Genomic DNA, 20,780 nt, shown 5'->3' with positions numbered 1-20,780 from the left:
CAAGTACACATTAATTAAAGCTGACATTTTTATAATTAAATCGGACATAAAGGTTTTTTAGAACAGTTCTGTGTTCTTATTGGCCAGATTCCTCCATTGGGTAAAGTGGAAACTTTTTGTTATTTAATGTCTCAAAAGTATGTTGAGCCAATTATTACAACAGATGAAATGAAATTGTTTGTAGAGTGGGTTGGGTTAGGTTATTCAAATATCTGTAACAGTAAAAGAAAACAGTGTTACATTTATAGTGAGAAAAATGACTTGAGAATGTGATAGTTTTTGAGCTAAGTTGCGTTTGAGTTTGGGTCCAATTTCAGAAGAGGTTGGGCTGTAAAAACGAACACAGAAGAGTGGCACTTTTGAAAACAGTGGTAGGAGCTAATATTTCCTCTTTTGAGAATATTTCTGTAGCTGCTACACATTTCTTCCAAACCAAAGCAGGGAACAAATAATCCTAAATTGTGAGGAGTGGAATATATTCTGGAAAGGAAAGGTCCAAATTTGGCATTCTGAAATGAAAAGCTAAGGTCCAAAATTCTCACTTCCAAACAAAACCTATGATAATGAGATGAATAGAGTTTCTGACCTCGTGAACAGCATCATCCTCACCATTAGCACACTTTCCCATGGGAGACTCAGATTATCTCAGCAGCAAATACATGGTTGCTCATTTTCATGCATTACACCTTACTGCAACACAACACAAAAGTTGTTTTCACCAGAGATTTTCTATTCCTCTTCTTTGATTTCTGCATCATGGACTTTTAAATTATCATATCATCTCAACACCCTAATCATTCCTACATGTTACGCTTCGTATTAATACCAAATAAAATATGAAGAAAATCAATAATGTATCTATAAATTAATCTCCGTTCAATGAAAGAATGGGACTGAATTGACTTTTACATACAAAATTATGGTTGAATTTAAGTGAGTTTAAATTTGTTTTAAGGAAAGATAAAAAAAAAAAGTTGAATATCATATTAAAAAAAGTCTCTAATTTTTGTTTTAAAATTTTGAGATTGAGTGAGAATCAATCTTTTATATAAATCTAGCTCTTGTTTGTTGATTTTATTATTCCTGAAAAGATTCGTCAGAATATTCAATATTTTTAAAATTATATATCAAGGTAATTTTGTTATCAATAATGATGCCAAACTTACTTTATAATAAGATAATTTTGTTACTGATAATGAAAGCACTTGAAGTTTTTTCTAGTTTGTTGCGAAAATGTAAGGATCTCTTAAAGTTCTATAAGATTGCTCTTAAAATAAGATCCAAATCTTAATGATATTATAAATTGAAAATGCACTAATACAAACATAAATTTGTAAATCCACATATTTTAGTTGACACTTGTTTCATTTCAAAACTATAGTTCAAATTCAAGATAAGAGTTGTAATACTTTTATAATTTTACTTTTATTTATATTTACTAGTGACTAAAATTTACACAAACTGACACATTAAATAAGAATATTTCAGTTTACCAATATAATATTGTTGCAATATCTCACAAGTGCCTTGGATTGGAGATGTTTCCGATTATAAAAAAATGTAAAAAAAAAAAAGTTACCTGACCTAACTCTGCTTATGTAAGTGGTACAGCTTTACATAAATAATCAAAATTACAAATTATTTTAACTACTTAAATATAATATAATACTCTGTATTTATAATTATTATTTTTAAATAACTATTTCACACGCATACACTAAAGAAAAAAGCATACATACCGTGAGAATTAACCTAATGTTTAATCTATATAATATAATATTTATGTAATGATGTAACACCTTTTGATGTTTTGATTGTTTCTTGCAATTTGGAGAATAAGAACGTGCTGAGACTTTTAATATTATAAAGTTGTTAAAACCTTGCTACGAACCAAACAAAAATTGTTAATCTCCATACACAAATATATTTTGTCCCCTTTCCCTTATATATAATATTAATGAGACATATTATTTTAAACCTTGTATTTGTAAATCACCTTGTATAGTCGTCTTAATGAGAAAAGAGAAATATATAGAAGTCAAAACCATATTGAAGGTTAAGTAGGATGGTAATGGTTTGGATTATAATAAAAATATTCATTCGTTATTTATTTTGTTAGTTATCGGAAGGTTGTTTAAAAATACTTAATCATATTTTAAAATATGTAAAAATATTTGGACATTCGAAGATATTTTAATAAAACTTTATAAAATTATAAAATAAAATCTAAAAAAAATTACAAAAAGTAAATTAAAATAAAATATAAATTAAAATTTAATTTTAATTGAATTTAACATGATAAAATATGAATTAATTTTAATTTTAATTAAATTTAACTAATAAAATATAAATTAAAATTTAATTTTAATTGAATTTAACATGATAAAATATGAATTAATTTTAATTTTAATTAAATTTAACTAATAAAATATAAATTAAAATTCAATTATAATTTTTTTTATAAATGATGGATAGTCATCCATATGAATATTTTGATACTCATCCATTCATAAATATGTATTATTAAAATAACTGTTATATGTAGACAATAAATATATGCATGTATTAATTATCTGTTACAAATTTTATCGTGAGATATTCATAAACATAAATAAATGTTAAATAGGTCCAAAATAAAAAATTACCCTCTATCATTCGAGAATAAAATATTTTATTTATATGTTAACTAAAGTCATGTTTTTCCCAATTTTTGTTTATAGTATTCAATTTTATCTTTTAATTTTTTATTTTAATTAAATTTCATTTTATGTTAAACAGTTCAATTAAATATTTTTTTTAATTTGTGTAAACGTGGTTAACACATTTTTGTACATATCATGTATGAAAAAATTATTTATTTATTTTCAAATTTTTTGTTTGTTTTTTTTCAAGCTTTTTCTATTATCATTGTGTTATGTCAGATAACAGTGTGAGTGTTATATGACAATGTCATGTCAATGTTATTCCTTTTAGGGTTAAATATGTTTTTCGTCCTTCAAGTATTATATAATTTTAGATTTAGTCCATACTTGAAATATTGATGGCTTTTAATCCTCATAGTTTTAAAACTATTACTCTTAATCCTTGAAATTGGATGGCGTTAAATTTTAACTAACGGCCAACCACATGTAATGCCAGCTAACTGTAATCGTGTGTCACGTTACTTTTTTCCATGGACTACAATCAGACCTCAACTTCCATAACCACTGTAAAATCAACTCCATCACTGTCGCACATTCATCTTCATCACTTACAAAACTATAAATTAGAAAATCTCAATTACCAATAATCCATAGAATCACGCTGATTTACCAAACAAGCCACAAACTTGCCTAAAAACTATAGAATCACTGAAAACTATGTGATTCAACCCCAATCAAGAACAAAAAATGAACCACAAATTCCATATCAGATAGAAGGCAATAATTCTGGAATGAGGCCGCAAACACAGTAACAGAGTATTTCAAAACTCAATTTAAAAAAAGAAAATCATAAAAAAAACTTCAAATCACGCGAAAGGGAAGCAAGAGAAATATGCAGAGAATGCTTAACACAACAAGAATCATGACTTCCCCCACGGCGATTCCGACCACCACAACAAGAATCTCTCTATTTCGCACTCTTTAGGGTTTTCTCGACTCTTCGATTTTGGGGCTTAAACCCTCGATTTCGATTTAGGGCTTTTGATTCGCGTTTCTGTGTCCCAAGGAGCACCAAATCTCGTTTTGATTTGACATGGCTACCGTTGCTAATCCCGCGGATCAAGCCACTGGGAATTAGTATGGATCAGTTGATTCAGGAAATGCTGCAAATGGCTAGATCTCGTTGTACGATCGGTCTATGATCCCTGTGTTACAAGACTTTATTGAAGACGACGACGAAGGCGAAAACGTGGTTGGACTCGATCTGAGGAGAAGGCGAGCTCTGAGACGGTGGACTTAGAGTGCTGCCACCGCCGCCACCGCTACTAGATGCATGTTGGAGACCCCGGTGAGGGAGGAGAACTAGACGGTGAAGTGGTTTGGTTGATGACGGGGATGAAGTCGAAGGACTAGACGGTGGAGGAGCAGACGGAGGTCGCAAAGAATGTGTCGCCGGCGGAGGAGCGAAGGGAGTCGTTGGGGGTGGAGACGAAGGAGGTGAAAGTGGAAGTGGAAGTGGAAGAGACGATAGAGTTACAGGAGAATAAAAAAAAAAAGCAACGTGGCACAGGAAAGTCACATACCACGTGGTTTGTCGTTTGCCACCTCAAATAAAAAGTTAACGTCCTCCAATTTTAAGGATTAATAGTAATAGTTTTAAAACTATGAGGACTTTTAGTCCATCAATGTTTCAAGCAGGGACTAAATCTAAAATCGTGTGATACTTGAGGAACGAAAAACATATTTAACCCTTCTTTTTAACAATATAATCATTGTATTTGGATGAAGTAATTTTGAAGAGTGATTTATTTATTTGAAACAAAATAATTTTTCATACTAAAATGACTTGTTGAATAAAGTAATTAAAAATAAATTAAAATTAAAGAAAAATAGAATATATTTCAAATGAATAAACTATAAAATTTTCAAATGTCATAGAAAATATAAGAATTTGAAATTTCACTCTTTTTACTCCATTCACGAAGGTCAAGCCAAATGGGCTTGGACTAAAAGCTCAATCAAATCGGTTTGAACTAAAGGTTTGATAGAATTGATTGAGGTTGAAAGTCAAATTGGGTCATCCTAAACCGAAGTTTAAGAAGAATTGGCCCAACTTATATGATAAGACAAGTTGGTTCGAAGAAAAGTTAGAAACTAGTCAAGTTGAGACGAAGTTGGTCAGATCGAAGGTCAAGATGACTACAACCAAACGAAGGTTGAGAAGGGTCTACACGGAGCTAAGGTCACGACGGGTTGACCAAACTAAAGGTCGAGTTAAGTCGATCTCCATAAAAGATCAAGTTGATATGTTCGGGTCAAGAGTTAAGTCAAGTAAGGCCCAAGTTGAATGTTAAGTCGATTCAAGTCCAAGCTAAAGGTTTATTCAAGCAAACTCAATCCAAAAGTCGAGTTGAGTCAGCCTGAGCCAAAGGTCAAATCGAGTCACGCTGAGGCCAAATATTGAGTTGGGTTGGTCTGAGCCAATGATTGAGTCAAGTTAATATAAGTTGAAGATTATGTTAAGTTGACACAAGGTAAATTTTGAGCTAGTTAATGAAGGTTGAATGTCAAGTCGACTCAAGCAAGAGATTAAGTCGAGTCGGCTTGAGTCAAAGGTCGAATTAAGCTTGTCGAGACATGTCAACTCTGTCTAAAGGTTGAATGTCAAGTCAACTCAGGCTAAATATTAAGTCGAGTTGGCTTGAGTCAAAGGTCAAGTCGAGCTAGTCGAGACTAAAGGTTGAGACATATCAACTCTGTTTGAAGTTGGACCATAGGCATAAATGATAAATAAACCCATCTCCATTGATATCGTATGAACTTATTACCGTTTTGAAGAAAAATATTTACATTATTTTATAGGTAATTTTCAAATTTTTCATTAGATATATGAATGAGAATATATATGTACATATCCAATCTATCACGTCCCCATTTCATATTTATTTTAATACTCGTCTTCGTCCTTATCTATATTTAAATGACTAAAAATACCTTTATTAGAATATATATATATATATATATATATATATATATATATATATATATATATATATATATATATATATATATATATATATATATATATATATATTAGTTACACACTTATATTTTTTAATTGTTTTAGATTCACATTTTTAATATATTTTTTTTATCAAAAATTTTGTATAATTATATGTAAGTCAAATATTTAATGTTTTAAATTTAGTATAGGATGAAAATAAAAAATTTCTTTTAAGAAGGAGATAAGGATAAAAATCTTCTTTATCCCACTTAGTACCATCTAAAACGATATTACGAGACAAGTGAATAAAATCTAATCCTATTATTCCTTTTTGGCATCGTAACCTAATTTTAGAAGTGGGAGTCGAAATGCCTCGATTGAAGTTTGGAGTACAAAACAATTCATTTGTATGATGGCGTGAAGGGTAAAACATGAAAGTTCCAATGTGAATTCTTTTTCCTCATCGTGAGAGCCCACCACCACTCTCTTGCATCAACCATTCATTTTCTTTCAAATAAATAATACTACTCATAAATTTTGGACATGGAAATTATGAAAAATTATTTAAAGTCTTTCACAAAAGATCAACCATAAAATATATATAAATAGTTTTTACATTTTCCTTTTGTCACGTGCTATAAAGAAAAATCATGTCATGTAACTTATATTTGGATATTCAAAACTGAATTTAAAAAGAAGTAGAAATGAGTAAATTTGAAGACAAAGAGGAGGTGAAAATGAATTAGTTTAAATTAAGGAATTTAAAATAAAAATTTATAAAAGTTAATAAATGACGTGATAGATTTAATAAATTAAAAAAATATTAATTTTTTTTTCTCCTCGAAGAAAAGATGTATGAAGAATTTTGTCTTACTTTTTATAATTTATTATTTCCATATTCTAACTTTCTTTACATTTTTACACTTACAAACCTCGTCATAAAACCTCGTCACCTCGGACATCAACGAATGTTTTATTTTTTAATATTTAACGAAAATAATATGAAATTTGTCTGTTTGTTTATGAAAAAAATGATGACAAGTCATTGTGATTGAAATGAATACTAATGACTTCATTTGAAAATGTGAATGGTTTTAGGCTGCTATACCTACCATCATCATCTCTCTGCACTGCATCACACCATCAATTTTAATTTCAATCACCATTATGGGACCCACCGTTATCTTAATCAGTCACTATCATATCATTTACAACTGCTGTCTCATCACATTCCATACCTAGACTAGAGATATTAGTATATTTTGAACCTCAGATTAAGAAAAATAATGAATGTTTACATTTAGATAATCAAATTTTCTAACCTACATATATAATTGAATTACTTTATTTAAATTAAAAAAAAAGTACTCTGACTTTTAATATCAATTTAAAAAAATCAACGAGTTGTAATAGAATATAAAAAATCAACTCTATCCAGTAGCAAACTAATGTTCACTACTCGTACTTGTATGTGTAAATTTGTCAAGTTTGTAAGAATTAAGTTACACAAAAAAGATGATTATTCGTTAATAAAATAAATTTAAAAAAAAACACTGATATCACACTAAAAATAAAATTGCAATTGTATATTTTATACATCGACCAGGTTATCATCGATTATATTCATTACATATTATATATAATTAATATAATGAAATAAAAAAATATAAATTAAATGCTAATGATCAATAATTAAAATTAATAGTAATGTTGTTAGTATTGAGAATAAAATTATAAATTTTGTTATTTTCTATTTTTCGTTTAATTTAAACCATCTTCTTTTTCGCTTTCATTTTTCTCGTTTCCATCCTTTTTGAAGTCTCTTAATATACCCCTTAAAACAAATAAAATTTAAATAAATTCAAACACTTGTTCGAATGCTTTCAATATTAACATATGATTCAACATTTTATCCCTTTTGATATAATATTTTCAATTCTAACTTAAATTGTAATATTTTTAAAAGTATCAAGGATTGAAAACAACAATACACTGCAATACACTTTATATTATTTCATGTTAAAAATATTTATTTATTACAATTTTAGTTATGATATAATTTATATATCTGAATTGTTTGTTTATCGTAAATTTAGATATATGAAATGATATTTATTTTGTGCAATGAAAAAACTACAATATTAGTTATTGATAATTTATAACCTATATTATAGTAATCTTAAGAAGAGAAAAATGAGTTTAATATAATAACTTAGTAAGGATAATATGCTAAGTATTTAATAAGTCATTTGTAAATACGTAGACAATAAGAAATACAATAAAATTCGTATGTTTATGTATTATGGCCAAGGGAAAAGAAAGTGTGAGAATTGATGGTGTTGTTTTATTGAGATTAAATTAAAATGTGTCGTCACTTACATACACTTTGATTAGATTAAATATATGTGGACCAATACAAGCGATCGCGGCCCAAAGGAAGGTTAAGGGCTTTTCATAAGATCCATGTTTCGAATTGCCTCCTTAAATTTCTACTTCCCACAACCGTTTTAAACTGAATTTTACTCAAATACCCCTATTCACACATTTTACTAAACTGTAAAAATTTTTATGTTATCCTTCGGCTTCAAGAATTCTTCTGATGCTGAGATGCCTTTTGGGCCAATGCCATCTCATTGTCACAACACCACAAGCGATTCCAATGCTAAGTTTTCTTCCGTTCTATTATCATTCCATGAACACCGCATTTGTCTGAGGGTAAACCCTGATCTTTTTCTTTCTTTTAAAAACTATCAAGCTTTCACCAAACGTAATGAATCATCACTTCGGAACTTTCTTAAGTTCATCCTAAAATGACTGTATGAATTGCGGTTGAATGCATGTCTTTATTCTCTCTCTTCGTAGATTAACAATAATATAAAGAAAATAATAGAGAACAAGCTATAAGGATACAAAATAGATATGAAAAGCAATGGGATGTACAAAAGATGCGAAGTTGTGACTTGCAACATAGAGAATGTGCGAAAAGGACTGATTGTGTCCTTCAGCATGGTCAAGGTGAACCACTTTGGAAGCCACAAAAAAGAATATGTACATACTCATTGTAATATTAATGTTACGTATACTTTTATTTATAAAATAAGAATTACTCAACAAAATAACGAGCGATAAGAGATATTCATGAGAATGAATTTCTAGAGACACTGAACATATAACTTTCAAAATACTACTGAATAATGTTATCCACTCTTATCACTACACATACTGAAAAACAATTCAAAATAAGAATTATTAAAATTTTATTCATGGTTTACTGTGTGATAAAATAAAAGATTAAATGGTTTTACTGAAAACAAATTTTTAAAGAATCTTGATTATGAAAGAATTATGAATAATTTTGCAGCAAAAAGTACACCAAAAATATTTATGATTAGAAGAGAAGGACACCCATGACACCAGAAATCCTTGAGGAGACAGGTTTAGGTAGGAAACTTGAAATAGAAGTAATGCCTACATTGAAATAAAGTTTGCTTGAGAGACGATCAGGGTACAAATTTTGATACCTCTAAGCTATTTCAACAACAAACTTTACAAAGAACATTGAAGAACTAAGCCATTACTCAACTTGGATGGTACAAGCATGCATTGTAATAAGTTAATGCTGTTTTTTGTAGGATACAACGAGCAAAACTCAGATATGCCCTTCCGTTGGTTATTCAATTCTTTTTGTAGGTAATGTAGAGGGATGGTGAAGCAAACACAATCAGTAGATGAAACAGCAGACTAGTCTGCATGCATGTCCATGGCAGCATCATTGAAACTGAATGAAGCAGAGTCCCTGCTTTGCTGCTGAAGAAAGTTGTCTTCAGTGTTACGGCTTCCATTCCCCATGGAGAGACCACTTGAGTAGTTCCCTACCTCACCAATTTGACGAACAGGATTTGACAAAGCATTTGAAAACACGGAATTCTTTGATTGACTATCGATGTGCTCAGACCTGAGTCCCTGCCCCATAAGTGTCTGGCCAGGAAATTCTGTAGTTACTGGAAAGCCTGAACCAGTGACAGTGGCATGCATTAGTGGTTGTGATTGTTGGTGTTGCTGTGGAACTCTAGGTGACATACACGGTTCCTCTCCACAATAATCCAGCTCATTCTGTTAGCAGGGAAATCAAATTTCGTTCATGCAATTTGTGATCAGTAACAACAAAAACCAATATTACATTGCATCAAGTACAAAGGCATCCCCATGTAGCCCAAACCTGCCATGTTATCTAACTAGCATTTTTGTTTTTCAGTACTGCAAGATATCTAACTAGCCACAAGTGCAAACAAGTTTCTGAGATAGCAATTTCTTAAAAACTGACAATCTTACAAATCTTTAAAATGGAAGGAAAAAGATGTTTCATTGTCTTCTCCATCCTTCCTAAACTGCTACAAAAAACTAAGTGACACATAATACTTGTCATTTCAATTTGGGGAAATTTGTCAGTCCAATGTATTTTCTACCTCTTTTTGGAATCAGCATTCCCCAATGTAATTCTGCAACTTCAAAGCCCAGAAGTGAAACACAAACATTCAAACACTTGTTATCACAAAAATTTAAAATAGAGCAATTACACTAAAGTTCCGCCTCTTCAATAACTTTAGAAAATGATAATTTAAAGATAGAAAAGATCACACGAAAGAAAAGGGTCAACATCCATCGGATAAATCAAGTAGGCTTTCTTGCGCTTAAAATTTTACCCAATTTTCAGACCTTCTAAAGTTAAACTTCATTTAATTTAAAAATTCACACTAAGAAACATTTCCAAGATTCTGTTACAACCCGCATTTACGCAAACAAAACACTTTAGAATTTCAGTTCATCAACAAAATCACTAATTGATTCAAGGAAAAAAAATTGACATTCCACTAAGAACAGAGACAAATAAAAGAATGATAACAAGGTAAAAATGCAACAGACAAGGAAGAAAACAAATAATTTAGAAAAAGGTAAAGACCTGCGTTAATCCAGCCTACAGAAACAAAAACACTACTGATCAATTAAGCAAACGTCAATACCGGAGAATGAAATCAAAATCTGGATAACAAGACTAACACTAACTTTATAGATTGTTTCTTGTACTATTTTCCTTTCCATCAGCAGTATTGCTCAATAGTGTGACCTGGGGACGCTTAAACAAAAACAACATAGCCTTGTCTCACCAAGTGAGGTTGACTACAAGGCTTACACAAAGCCGTTTGGCAAAAATTGACCATTTTGTTATTCATTTATTATGATTGGTTGAAGGTCTTTCAACAATTTACATTTCTCTCAAGGGAAGAAACAACGAAAAACTAGTTCAAAGCTCCTCTAGCTATAAGCCTTGCTGTATGATGATATTGATACATGTGCATCATGTTATCAGGAACTAGTAAGCTATAATTCCTCAGCCTCTCTCATTTTGTTTGCTTCACAATGACATGCAAAACACAAAAAGAACCATAGAATGAAACCAACCTGAATGTAGCCGAGTATATCAACAGGGGCAGCTCTTGATCCACCCTCTTGTTGCCTCCGGATCCACTGATAAAGCTTTTCCTGAAATCGGACACAGCTCACACCAATTAAAACAGATTACATAGTTCAAACCCTAAACACGTGGACAAAAACAGTAAAAATGCGGAGGTAAGAACTCAATTGCAATCGAGAACAAGAATTTAAAAATGAAGTAAAAAAAAAAAGATAGTTTTTTTATTTTTGAAAAGTCCAGGAAATATATGGAATGAAAAGGGGTTGGAGGATAAAAGAGAAAATTGTTACAAGGGAGTGGCGTTCACCGGCTTGGAAGGAGAGTTTGTGGCGGTTCATGGAGAGAGTGTATAGGTGTGAGAGAGAATTAGCAGCACTGGAAAATGAAGCATACATGGTTCGGTCCACCTCGTCCATGCTTGAGGCTATGGATTTTCTCTTCTTCGCCATGATTGTGCCTTTGCCCAATTGAATAGAAGAAGTTGTGAGTGGGTTTTATGCGCGAAGGAGAAAGAGGGCGTTTCGGTTTTCATCGGTTTCCACCAATACAAAAATCATTACATTCCATAGATTGGTAATAAAAGCTTGTCCCTTGCTTTGAACCACTTTGGTGAAAATATCCAACTTTAATCAATTTAATCTCATTCTTTATACAATGCTATTTATTCAATGTTTCTTTTTTGTTTTACCTTTTCAAGAAACAATCTTTTCTTTCTTTTAGGGCTAATGGCAGTGATAAAAATTGAATAAAATTTTTAATTAATGTTTTATTCTAAGATATCATAACCAATATTATAGAAATAACTGATATTTTTTTGAAATGTGTTTTATAATAAGGTCCTAAGGAAGTGTTGTATTTTTGTTTTATTATTATTATTTTTACATCTTATCCCTTTTTCACTATAAATATTTCGTTATTTTTTATATAATATTTTTAAACATTCTTTGCTTCCCTTGATAACATGCTTATTAGCAGAGAAATTGGAAAATAGAAAAATTATTGTACTTTGTTTGGTAACAGTACAGAGTGGAAGGACACATAATATAATTGGCAAATATAAACCGTTCTTTATTTAGGCAAGGACACATACGCGTGATAAAATATTTACTTTTTTTTTTCATTCTTTCAGTTATTTTTTCTTTTCGCATTCTTTCTTCAAACTAAACACATAATTATTGTCAGTTGACAAAAGTTATTATGAATTTAACAATATTTATTAGAAAAGTTAATAAAATTAAAATATATAATGATTTGTTATTAAATAGTGGTAACAGTTTCTTTTACACAAAAAAAAATATAATATTGTTATCACACAAAAATTAAAGATATTTATTAATATATAAATGAAAATAACTAATTAAAAACTTCTGATCAATGAATTAATTTAACTGCGACCTTTCATTTAAGACGTGATGTACAAAAATTATTATTGTAACTTTAAATATCAATTTTAAATAGTCGAACATTCACAGTTTCCAGATATGAAAAAAATATATCAATTTTTTTTATTGTAAATTTAAAGAGTTATTTTACATAATATTTGTACTAACTCGTGGAAATATTCTTAGTAACCTCGTTTTGTTGTCCCACTTTAAATTAAGTTAGAATTTTCTTCAATTTTAAACTTTAGAATTTGAGAGAATTCAATTACAATGAACTATTTTACTCTTCTTAAACATAAAAATAAGTATAATTTAAATTATTAGAGAATTTACACACACACACACACACACATATATATATATATATATATATATATATATATATATATAACTTATCTCTCAAATTTCACATTTCCAAACATATATATTCACCAACACATCGATTTAAAATCAACATTTTTTAACTCAATAATGTAATAGATAATTTATAAAAAACAGTTCAACTCACATGTAAACTCTAGAAGACTCAACATTTTTAAAGTTTCAATATACTAAATTGATGACTGTGGTTAATATACTCTTGATAAAATGATGTATTATAGTTTAATCACATCCAATTAAACACTTTAAGTACTATTATAAAACATTAGATTCCGAATTATGAATTACTATAAAAAAAAAACAACTATAGTGCCTCGAAAGACTTATATTTACACATGATGTAATATTTATATATAGAAAATTTAAATAAATAATTTTATAATATTATAACAATCTTAATCCAACAAAGATTCATTCTGAACCTTTAAATCTTACATGTAAGCCTAACAACTCTTACATACAAAAAATCTCACTAAAAGACTTAAAAAATTAACTTTTTTTTTTTTTAATTTTGATTGGATAAAATTGTTACAATTTTTACCCGAACTCCAATAACATACTTTTATAGTAAAATAAATAAAAATTGAAATTAAAACTTTATAAAGAACAGAAAAAGTATTAAAAAAAATGAGAAGAAACAATGACTTTTATAAAATAAAACTCCAATAATAGAAAATTCATGATATATCAATAATAAAATATTCAAATATTATTTATACCACAATCTGTACCCTTAAACTAATTTTTAATCCTCACACCATTCCAGAACTACAAATAAAAATTGATAAACTAGTTCTATATAAAAAGAAATAATTAAATGTTAAATTTACTTAATGAATGCAATTGAAGTTAATGAGTAAGAGTATTAGATTTGTTTTCAAAGTGCACAGAATCAGTTAATATAGTATGGTTGAATACAATTGTTGTGATTATTTAAGAAAAGGAGGAAAAAGAAAACAGTTACTGTGTTGGTGTTGTTCCAAAATGAATCTAAAGCTGAGCATGATTAGAAAAAAGAACAAGGATGCTTGAAAAACATAACATGCTTATTATGCTCGTCTTTCTTGGGTGCACAGCGCGTGCCACTCCTACTCCAATCTGCAAACTGCATTCTCCAATCTTCAATTCCTTTCTACCCACATTTCCTTATGCTACATTCATTCCAACGCCCAATGTCTTCTCTATTCACAGTTAGTTTATTTGTTCTCAACCTCTTTTTGCTTCATATTCTGAATCCTTCACAACTTTTACCCTTTAGTTTGTTTTAATTCATTCATACAATCTGATATTTTTTCTTTTTTGAAGGGACTAGAAATATTGAATCTTGGTAAATACCAGCTTACCCTTGTTTGATTATGATCTCTCTTTTAGAAAACATTGTTACCATTTACTAAATTTTAGCGTCACCCTTCTGGATCCGAGATCCCTTTTGGGATTTGTTTATTATGGATATGAAAAATAAGAGTTTTAAATTTAATTTACTCTGTATTTTGTTTTTTCATAGAACGCAGAGTTGTTTCCCATTGTCATGTGGGTTCGTTTTGGTGATGGATTGGAGTTCAATTTATTTGAATTGGTTTCTGATATATGACATTACGGTGAATTTAGGAGTTTTGTCTTTGATAAGTGTCACCCAGTAAAGCCAAATTGAATTGACATTTCATTCAAACGGGCCATCATACTTTAACGTTTTGATGAGGAAAATGAGTGAACTACTTTAGGGGTTGTTCCTATGCATGGTTAGAATCGAATTGTAATGCCAGCTTTCTTTGGATGCAAGATTCATTTAATCAACGGGTGGTTCATTTTATCATTCTTCAGCTGGGTCTAATGTACCGTTTGTAAATAAATATAAATGATCTTGGGTCCTGATGCTTTTAACGTTTTACATTCCGTTGATCACATTTCCATCTGTATTATTTTTATTTTAAAAATGACAATTTTGTATTTTCCAGTCTGCCAGGCTTTGTATTTGTTTATTTAAATGGATTAACCAATGCACATCATTTGAATGGTTCAACAGAATGCCATGGAGGCTAGTTAGAAGAACCCAGAGTCAGTTAATTTGTGAAAAATAAGCAAGAACATGGCAACGACTAGCAGGGCTGAGAAGAAGGCAGCAGTGGATGCAGCTGCGTGGGTGTTCAATGTTGTCACTTCTGTTGGAGTTATCATTGTAAACAAAGCTTTGATGGCCTCTTACGGCTTCAGTTTTGGTAAATTCCTTTTCCAATTTTTAGTGACGCCTTTCCTTGACTTACATTGTTGGAGTTGTGGAATTTTAGATATAATGGAAGGAAATACTAACTGTGATATACTACAATGTACAAATTTGTTGGATATGTTCATAAAATCTAGAATATTAACCCTTATACTAATCCTGATTCTAAATAATTAAGAAAACGTATCATGGTAATACGTGAAAATATGGTAATTAGTCTTAAGAGATGATGAGGAAATAGGAAACAGTCGAGGATAATTTAAGACTTGACAAAATATTTTTCGATGTTTCCATAGATTTTAAGCCTTGTCCCAATAAATACATTATAATGTTCTGGCTTAATTTCTTATCATCTTTTAAATATGATTTGCCTTTTCCTGCAGCTACAACATTAACAGGTCTTCATTTCCTTACTACAACTTTGATGACATCCATACTAAAGATGCTGGGATACGTCCAGCCTTCGCATTTACCCTTTCCAGAACTTCTAAAGTTTGTTTTATTTGCTAACTTCTCCGTTGTTGGAATGAATATTAGTCTAATGTGGAACTCAGTTGGATTCTATCAAGTGAGTTGGGTTGAATTTATCTATCTGTCGATTAATGCATTCAGAAGTTAACATTTCTTTTTAACCATTTTGCAGATTGCCAAGTTGAGTATGATACCTGTATCGTGCCTTTTTGAAGTTGTTTTCGACAAGGTTAGGTACTCTAGAGGGACGAAACTCAGCATATGTGTCGTTCTCTTAGGTGTTGGTGTTTGCACGGTTACTGATGTGAGTGTTAACACAAGAGGTTTTGTTGCTGCCTTTGTAGCAGTGTGGAGCACCTCTATGCAACAATATGTAAGAATGCATTCCACCATATGCGACAAACTGCTTCAGTTCAAAATTCAAACTTAAAGTATCATATAATTAAATCTAGATTCATGCTTCTGCATGGCAACACTACAAAGAGTGGTAGGCAATATGACAAACATTTTGAAGTTTGTGTTAAAATTGTTCCATGTTATGCTTAAATATTCGAATGCATTTTAGGTAGATTCAGGTACATTTTTCAGCAATCAACTCTCCTGTGCTGTAAAATAATTGTATAAGAAGTGTTAGTCTACTCTTTTTTTTAATGAATTTTCAATGTTTTTGTGTGTAGTATGTCCATTTCCTTCAGAGGAAGTATTCACTCAGTTCTTTCAACCTATTGGGACATACAGCACCGGCACAGGCTGGATCACTACTTCTTCTGGGCCCTTTTCTAGACTACTTGTTGACAAACAACAGAGTTGACCAATTTGCTTATAATTCAGGTTCTTTGGTAAGTTCTGGAACACAAAAAAAGACACCAATGCCATTGTATTCAATGTGTAAACCCTTGATGATTTGTTTTCTCTGAGAAAGTGAGTAAATGCATCTGTGGATTCACATGGATATACGTATAATGAATGACTTGATGTGTTAAAATAGATATTGATTTCACCTTCAAATGCATGTAGATAAGATAATTATGCATATGGTATATGTGGTTTTGTTTGCATGCCTTTACGTTTAAGAATGCCGCATTTCTTCAGATATACAATCTGCTTATTAACGTGGTTTATTCATCTAAAATATTTTTATAAATTTATCGTATATGGCTTAATACTTACTCAGCATTGGAAGCTTTGGGATTTATGTGGTGATTTTCATAGAAGGATTTGTCTTAATTTCATTGAATGTGTATAACTTAGATGATACAAACATTATAGAACAAAGTCAAGAATGAAGTAAATTGAATCACAAATTGAACTTTTTTTTGCTTTTGATTGTGGTATGTGGGTTGGTATTAACCTTTACCAAGTTTCCCAAATTTTGGGTTGGATTTTGCAGATGTTCATATTTATGTCATGCACTATAGCAGTGGGGACCAACCTTAGTCAATTTATCTGCATTGGCAGATTCACTGCGGTCTCTTTTCAAGTACTAGGCCACATGAAGACCATACTTGTTCTGATAATGGGGTTCTTTTTCTTTGGGAGGGAAGGTCTTAATATTCAAGTGGTTTTAGGGATGGTTATAGCTGTGTGTGGAATGATATGGTATGGCAATGCCTCATCAAAGCCTGGTGGAAAGGAGCGTTTGAATCACTCTCTTCCCACCAACAAAACAGAAAACCAATAGTTTCATAGCATTCACTCATTATGGGGGTTTATTTACAGAAGTTGAAATGATAAGACGGTAAGTGATTATTTACAGGAAAGTAGTTATTTATTTTAAATTAAAACCTTATTATTTCAATCTCATTTGTAATTCTTTTAATTGATATGATTTATTGCTTTGGATTCCAGTGAATATATTTCATTATAGGGCTGACTAGGTTCCAAGCAAAAATTTCATCTCCTTCTTTAATGACACTCATCCATTGTTGTTGCTTCTTGATTCTGGTTCTGTCAACAAAAGCAGCATACAGAGCGGCGGTGTGTGAAGACTGAAAATTTTCACACGACACAAATGAATGACAGAGGTCCTCCATAGTTCCCCCCATGAGAGTGCGACTTTGAAAGTGCAGGATTAGGTTGTTATTATATTGATACTCTCACATGTAAGTTTATATGATGACTGGTATAAGTATAATATTGGACGCCTTCAATAAATCAAATTAGTTGCAGAGAAAGTTTAGGAATTTGTAGGATCTAAACTTTGATACAAAGAAGGTAAATAAAAAGAAAAATGATGTGGATATTTATTTTGGATAAGATCTTTTTCTGAATGAATATGATTGATCGGATGGTAAGTAAAGTCTGATTAAATATTATTTCTGTCAAGAATAAGATTTTAATGGTACTCACAATTCCACCTTGATTCATGTGTGTGTATTTAGTTTATTGTGGATAAGAACTTTAAAGAAAGTGATAGATGAAAAAAAGAGAGCACAAAGTTAAGCTTTAATCATTAATGGTTGCACAGAAAACTATTTATCTTAAAGTTTGTTACAAGTAACCCATATAAAAATAAGTTTCAATAGTATTCGGATTAGGTAACTCGTGAAAGAAAGATTCTCTTGAGCGAAGACCTAAATCGATAAGAGACTTCATAGAAACTCGAATTCGGATATGATTATTCGTTCTAAAGTGAACAAGGGAAATACTATTGGACACGTTTAGACATTTTTGCTATAAAATGTATAAACCAAATATGTACATAATTTTCTAATATCTTTTTGTACGAATTGAAAAGACTTACGAGTCAAAGGTTTTTGTCAGACATAGACTTAACCAAAGAGGCGATAGAACGGCCTTATAAGATCAAATTGTATTGGAAAGATGAAAATTTCCAGGAGAACGAAGATTTTTTATCTTTCTTACCGTAACTGCTTAGTTTGACAAGTTCAACAAAAAAGACTTTCAAGGTGAATTATGAAGAAACTTATAATTTCTTACACAAAAACTAGCAATGAGAGATGTCATCATATAATCATCAGCCAAATACATTATACAAAAACAAGGGACTAACATTTAAAGAATGTTCATGTTAACATGTTATAAAATTGCAGTGCAAAAAAGCAAAAATATTATCAAACTTATTGAATATGAAAAGGTAAAAAGGCAATATTTCGCTCGGGGGTGGAAGTGAATATGTAATTTCATCAATAATATTCAAGGTTCTCTACAAATAAAAAACCAGAAACATAAGTAGAGCTTAACGCAAATAACAAACAAAATTGAAATTGTCACAGCATTTAAATAAAACTGATACAAAGTCGGTATGCAAAACATGTCTAGTGTTCTTTCAAATTTCCCTCCTCAACAAAATCTAATCTCCAAAGCCAAAACATAATAGCTTAACGCTTCTTAGAGACACCAACAGTCTTCCCCCTACGGCCAGTTGTCTTGGTGTGCTGACCACGGACTCTAAGGCCCCAGTAGTGCCTCAATCCACGGTGGTTTCTGCATAATGAACCTTAAAAAGTTAATTCGATTCAGAAGACACCAATATTTAACAAGCAATGCACAAATTCTCCAGAAAAGACCTTGGGGAAACTTTGTAATTCCACAATTTATGGCAGGGTAAGTTAATCTCATTACACTAATATTACCATAATAATATAAATGTTCAACTGATTGATATAATGTCAATCTAACAAATAAATGACAAATGGTAAACAGGCCATGCTGCAATTAGCCCTTTCTTTGAAAATTATTTGCTTCTGTCAATCTCATAAGGTTACAACAAAAAATTGGAAACTAAATAATCAAAATGACTAGCAGCAAAACCAAATTCAAGTTACTGGTCAAGAAAGCTAGCAAATTAAACTTGAAAAGCTTCCTTTTCTATAACTGCACTACAATTAAGAATAATATCACTATTAGTTAATGAGAACCATTCTATCCAATTCCCGAAATCTTACAATAAACAAACCAGGCAAGCAGTTACAATATCTAACACAAATTACACAAACTTCTACGCCATGACAGAAAACCAAATCAAATCCAAAAATCAACAGATTTGGCACAGTTCAGCAAACATGTCATATTTCACAAAGAACCACAGAGCACATCAGCTTAAACAAAATGTCACTTTGTCAACAAAAGCAAAACTCACTTTCAATTTAAACTAAATATCAGACCCAAAAGCAATCGAATAACTCAACTATGAATAGACATAGTAAATAAGTGACCTGATTTTCTTGAGTCTCTCCAAGTCATCCCTGAGCTTCATATCGAGAGCATTGGAAACAACTTGGGAGTACTTTCCATCCTTGTAATCCTTCTTCCTGTTAAGAAACCAGTCTGGGATTTTGAATTGCCTAGGGTTGGCCACCACAGTCATCAGATTATCCAACTCGGCAGCACTCAACTCACCAGCCCTGCCAGCAGCACAAAAGAAAAAACACCCATGTCAAGAAAACCCAGAAGCTCGCCAACCAAAGTGCAGTTAAACTGATTAAACAAACAAACACCTCTTGTTCATGTCAACATCAGCCTTCTTGCAAACCATGTTGGCGAATCTCCTACCAATACCCTTGATGGAGGTAAGGGCGAACATTATCTTCTGCTTGCCATCAACGTTAGTGTTCAGCACACGGAGAATGTGCTGGAAGTCCTCGTTCGCCACCAGAGCCTGCAACATTCGCAAAAATAAATTCAATTACTGATCGGGTTCCTCAAAAAATTGAACCTTCTTAGACAACGTCAAGCAGTGAGAGAGAGGTGCGAGATGGGCACGTACCATTTTCGCCGCGGAAGTATCTTTGGAGAGTGACGGTCGCCGCCGCTGCTATCGGTGCTGGTTGAATGAGGATCTGAAACTCTAGGGTTCGGGAATGAGTGGTGTTATATAAATGTGCTGAGCCTGTTCTAGGGTTTTGTCGTGTGGGCTTGTTCAACTTCAGTGGCCCATTAAGTTTGGGCTTTAATTTTTCTTTTATTTCTTAAACCAATGGAAAATTCTTATACAATAGTTGGTGAGTAGGCAAATACTTTCTACAGTTTCTACAAGAAAATTCATTTTAAAAACTTCGATTTTCTTTGAACGTAGTTATTTACTTTTTCAAAAAATTGACTGTACGAAAACATTAAAACATTGGTAAAATTAATTTCATGACAATAAAACCATATATTAGAATCAAATTAAAATTAACTTAAAATTCTAAAAAATGTGGGAATAGTAATTGTTTTGTTTTTTATGTGAAAGTATGTGAATAAT

The 20,780-nt window shown here is 31.0% G+C and overlaps 3 protein-coding genes across 5 annotated transcripts; 1 reads left to right on the top strand and 2 right to left on the bottom strand.

The window, feature by feature from the left end:
- Positions 1–9,014: 9,014 nt before the first annotated feature.
- Positions 9,015–11,732, bottom strand: LOC106772659. Its single transcript, XM_014659199.2, has 3 exons — positions 11,410–11,732; positions 11,107–11,187; positions 9,015–9,759 (listed from the first exon to the last, which is right to left on the bottom strand). Exons 1-3 carry the CDS (start codon positions 11,566–11,568, stop codon positions 9,388–9,390), a joined length of 612 nt encoding a protein of 203 aa, XP_014514685.1. The 5' UTR covers positions 11,569–11,732; the 3' UTR covers positions 9,015–9,387.
- Positions 11,733–13,860: 2,128 nt separating this feature from the next.
- LOC106772658 (UDP-rhamnose/UDP-galactose transporter 6) lies at positions 13,861–18,142 on the top strand. 3 transcript variants are annotated; one of them, XM_022785508.1, is made up of 8 exons: positions 13,861–14,072; positions 14,188–14,209; positions 14,906–15,098; positions 15,487–15,671; positions 15,747–15,947; positions 16,252–16,413; positions 16,965–17,312; positions 17,423–18,142. In XM_022785508.1, the coding sequence occupies exons 3-7, from the start codon at positions 14,969–14,971 to the stop codon at positions 17,253–17,255; spliced, it is 969 nt and encodes a 322-aa protein (XP_022641229.1). In that variant the 5' UTR covers positions 13,861–14,072; positions 14,188–14,209; positions 14,906–14,968; the 3' UTR covers positions 17,256–17,312; positions 17,423–18,142. The 3 variants fall into 3 exon arrangements, with proteins under 3 accessions (XP_022641229.1, XP_014514684.1, XP_014514683.1); XM_014659198.2 differs by lacking the exon at positions 14,188–14,209 and having other exon boundaries at positions 17,538–18,142; XM_014659197.2 differs by lacking the exon at positions 14,188–14,209.
- A 549-nt stretch (positions 18,143–18,691) lies between these two features.
- LOC106770774 (40S ribosomal protein S18) lies at positions 18,692–20,437 on the bottom strand. The gene is made up of 4 exons (XM_014656572.2): positions 20,304–20,437; positions 20,035–20,195; positions 19,753–19,941; positions 18,692–19,021 (listed from the first exon to the last, which is right to left on the bottom strand). The coding sequence occupies exons 1-4, from the start codon at positions 20,304–20,306 to the stop codon at positions 18,916–18,918; spliced, it is 459 nt and encodes a 152-aa protein (XP_014512058.1). The 5' UTR covers positions 20,307–20,437; the 3' UTR covers positions 18,692–18,915.
- Positions 20,438–20,780: the final 343 nt, after the last annotated feature.

The sequence above is a fragment of the Vigna radiata genome, chromosome 8 (assembly GCF_000741045.1).
Source record: "Vigna radiata var. radiata cultivar VC1973A chromosome 8, Vradiata_ver6, whole genome shotgun sequence".
Classification (NCBI taxonomy): domain Eukaryota; kingdom Viridiplantae; phylum Streptophyta; class Magnoliopsida; order Fabales; family Fabaceae; genus Vigna; species Vigna radiata.
Note: the sequence above shows the minus strand (reverse complement) of the source record. Positions and strands in the feature narration are given on the sequence as shown.

Excerpts from the sequence above, each read along its gene's own strand:
- LOC106772658 (XM_014659198.2), top strand. The coding sequence starts at position 14,969 with ATGGCAACGACTAGCAGGGCTGAGAAGAAGGCAGCAGTGGATGCAGCT. Across the intron at positions 15,948-16,251 it reads GCACCTCTATGCAACAATAT|TATGTCCATTTCCTTCAGAG; the intron begins GTAAGAATGCAT and ends TTTTGTGTGTAG. Across the intron at positions 16,414-16,964 it reads CTTATAATTCAGGTTCTTTG|ATGTTCATATTTATGTCATG; the intron begins GTAAGTTCTGGA and ends TGGATTTTGCAG.
- LOC106772659 (XM_014659199.2), bottom strand. The coding sequence starts at position 11,568 with ATGGCGAAGAAGAGAAAATCCATAGCCTCAAGCATGGACGAGGTGGAC. Across the intron at positions 11,188-11,409 it reads CCGGTGAACGCCACTCCCTT|GAAAAGCTTTATCAGTGGAT; the intron begins GTAACAATTTTC and ends GTCCGATTTCAG. Across the intron at positions 9,760-11,106 it reads ATATACTCGGCTACATTCAG|AATGAGCTGGATTATTGTGG; the intron begins GTTGGTTTCATT and ends CCCTGCTAACAG.
- LOC106770774 (XM_014656572.2), bottom strand. Across the intron at positions 19,942-20,034 it reads GATGTTGACATGAACAAGAG|GGCTGGTGAGTTGAGTGCTG; the intron begins GTGTTTGTTTGT and ends TGCTGCTGGCAG. Across the intron at positions 19,022-19,752 it reads GAGAGACTCAAGAAAATCAG|AAACCACCGTGGATTGAGGC; the intron begins GTCACTTATTTA and ends TTCATTATGCAG.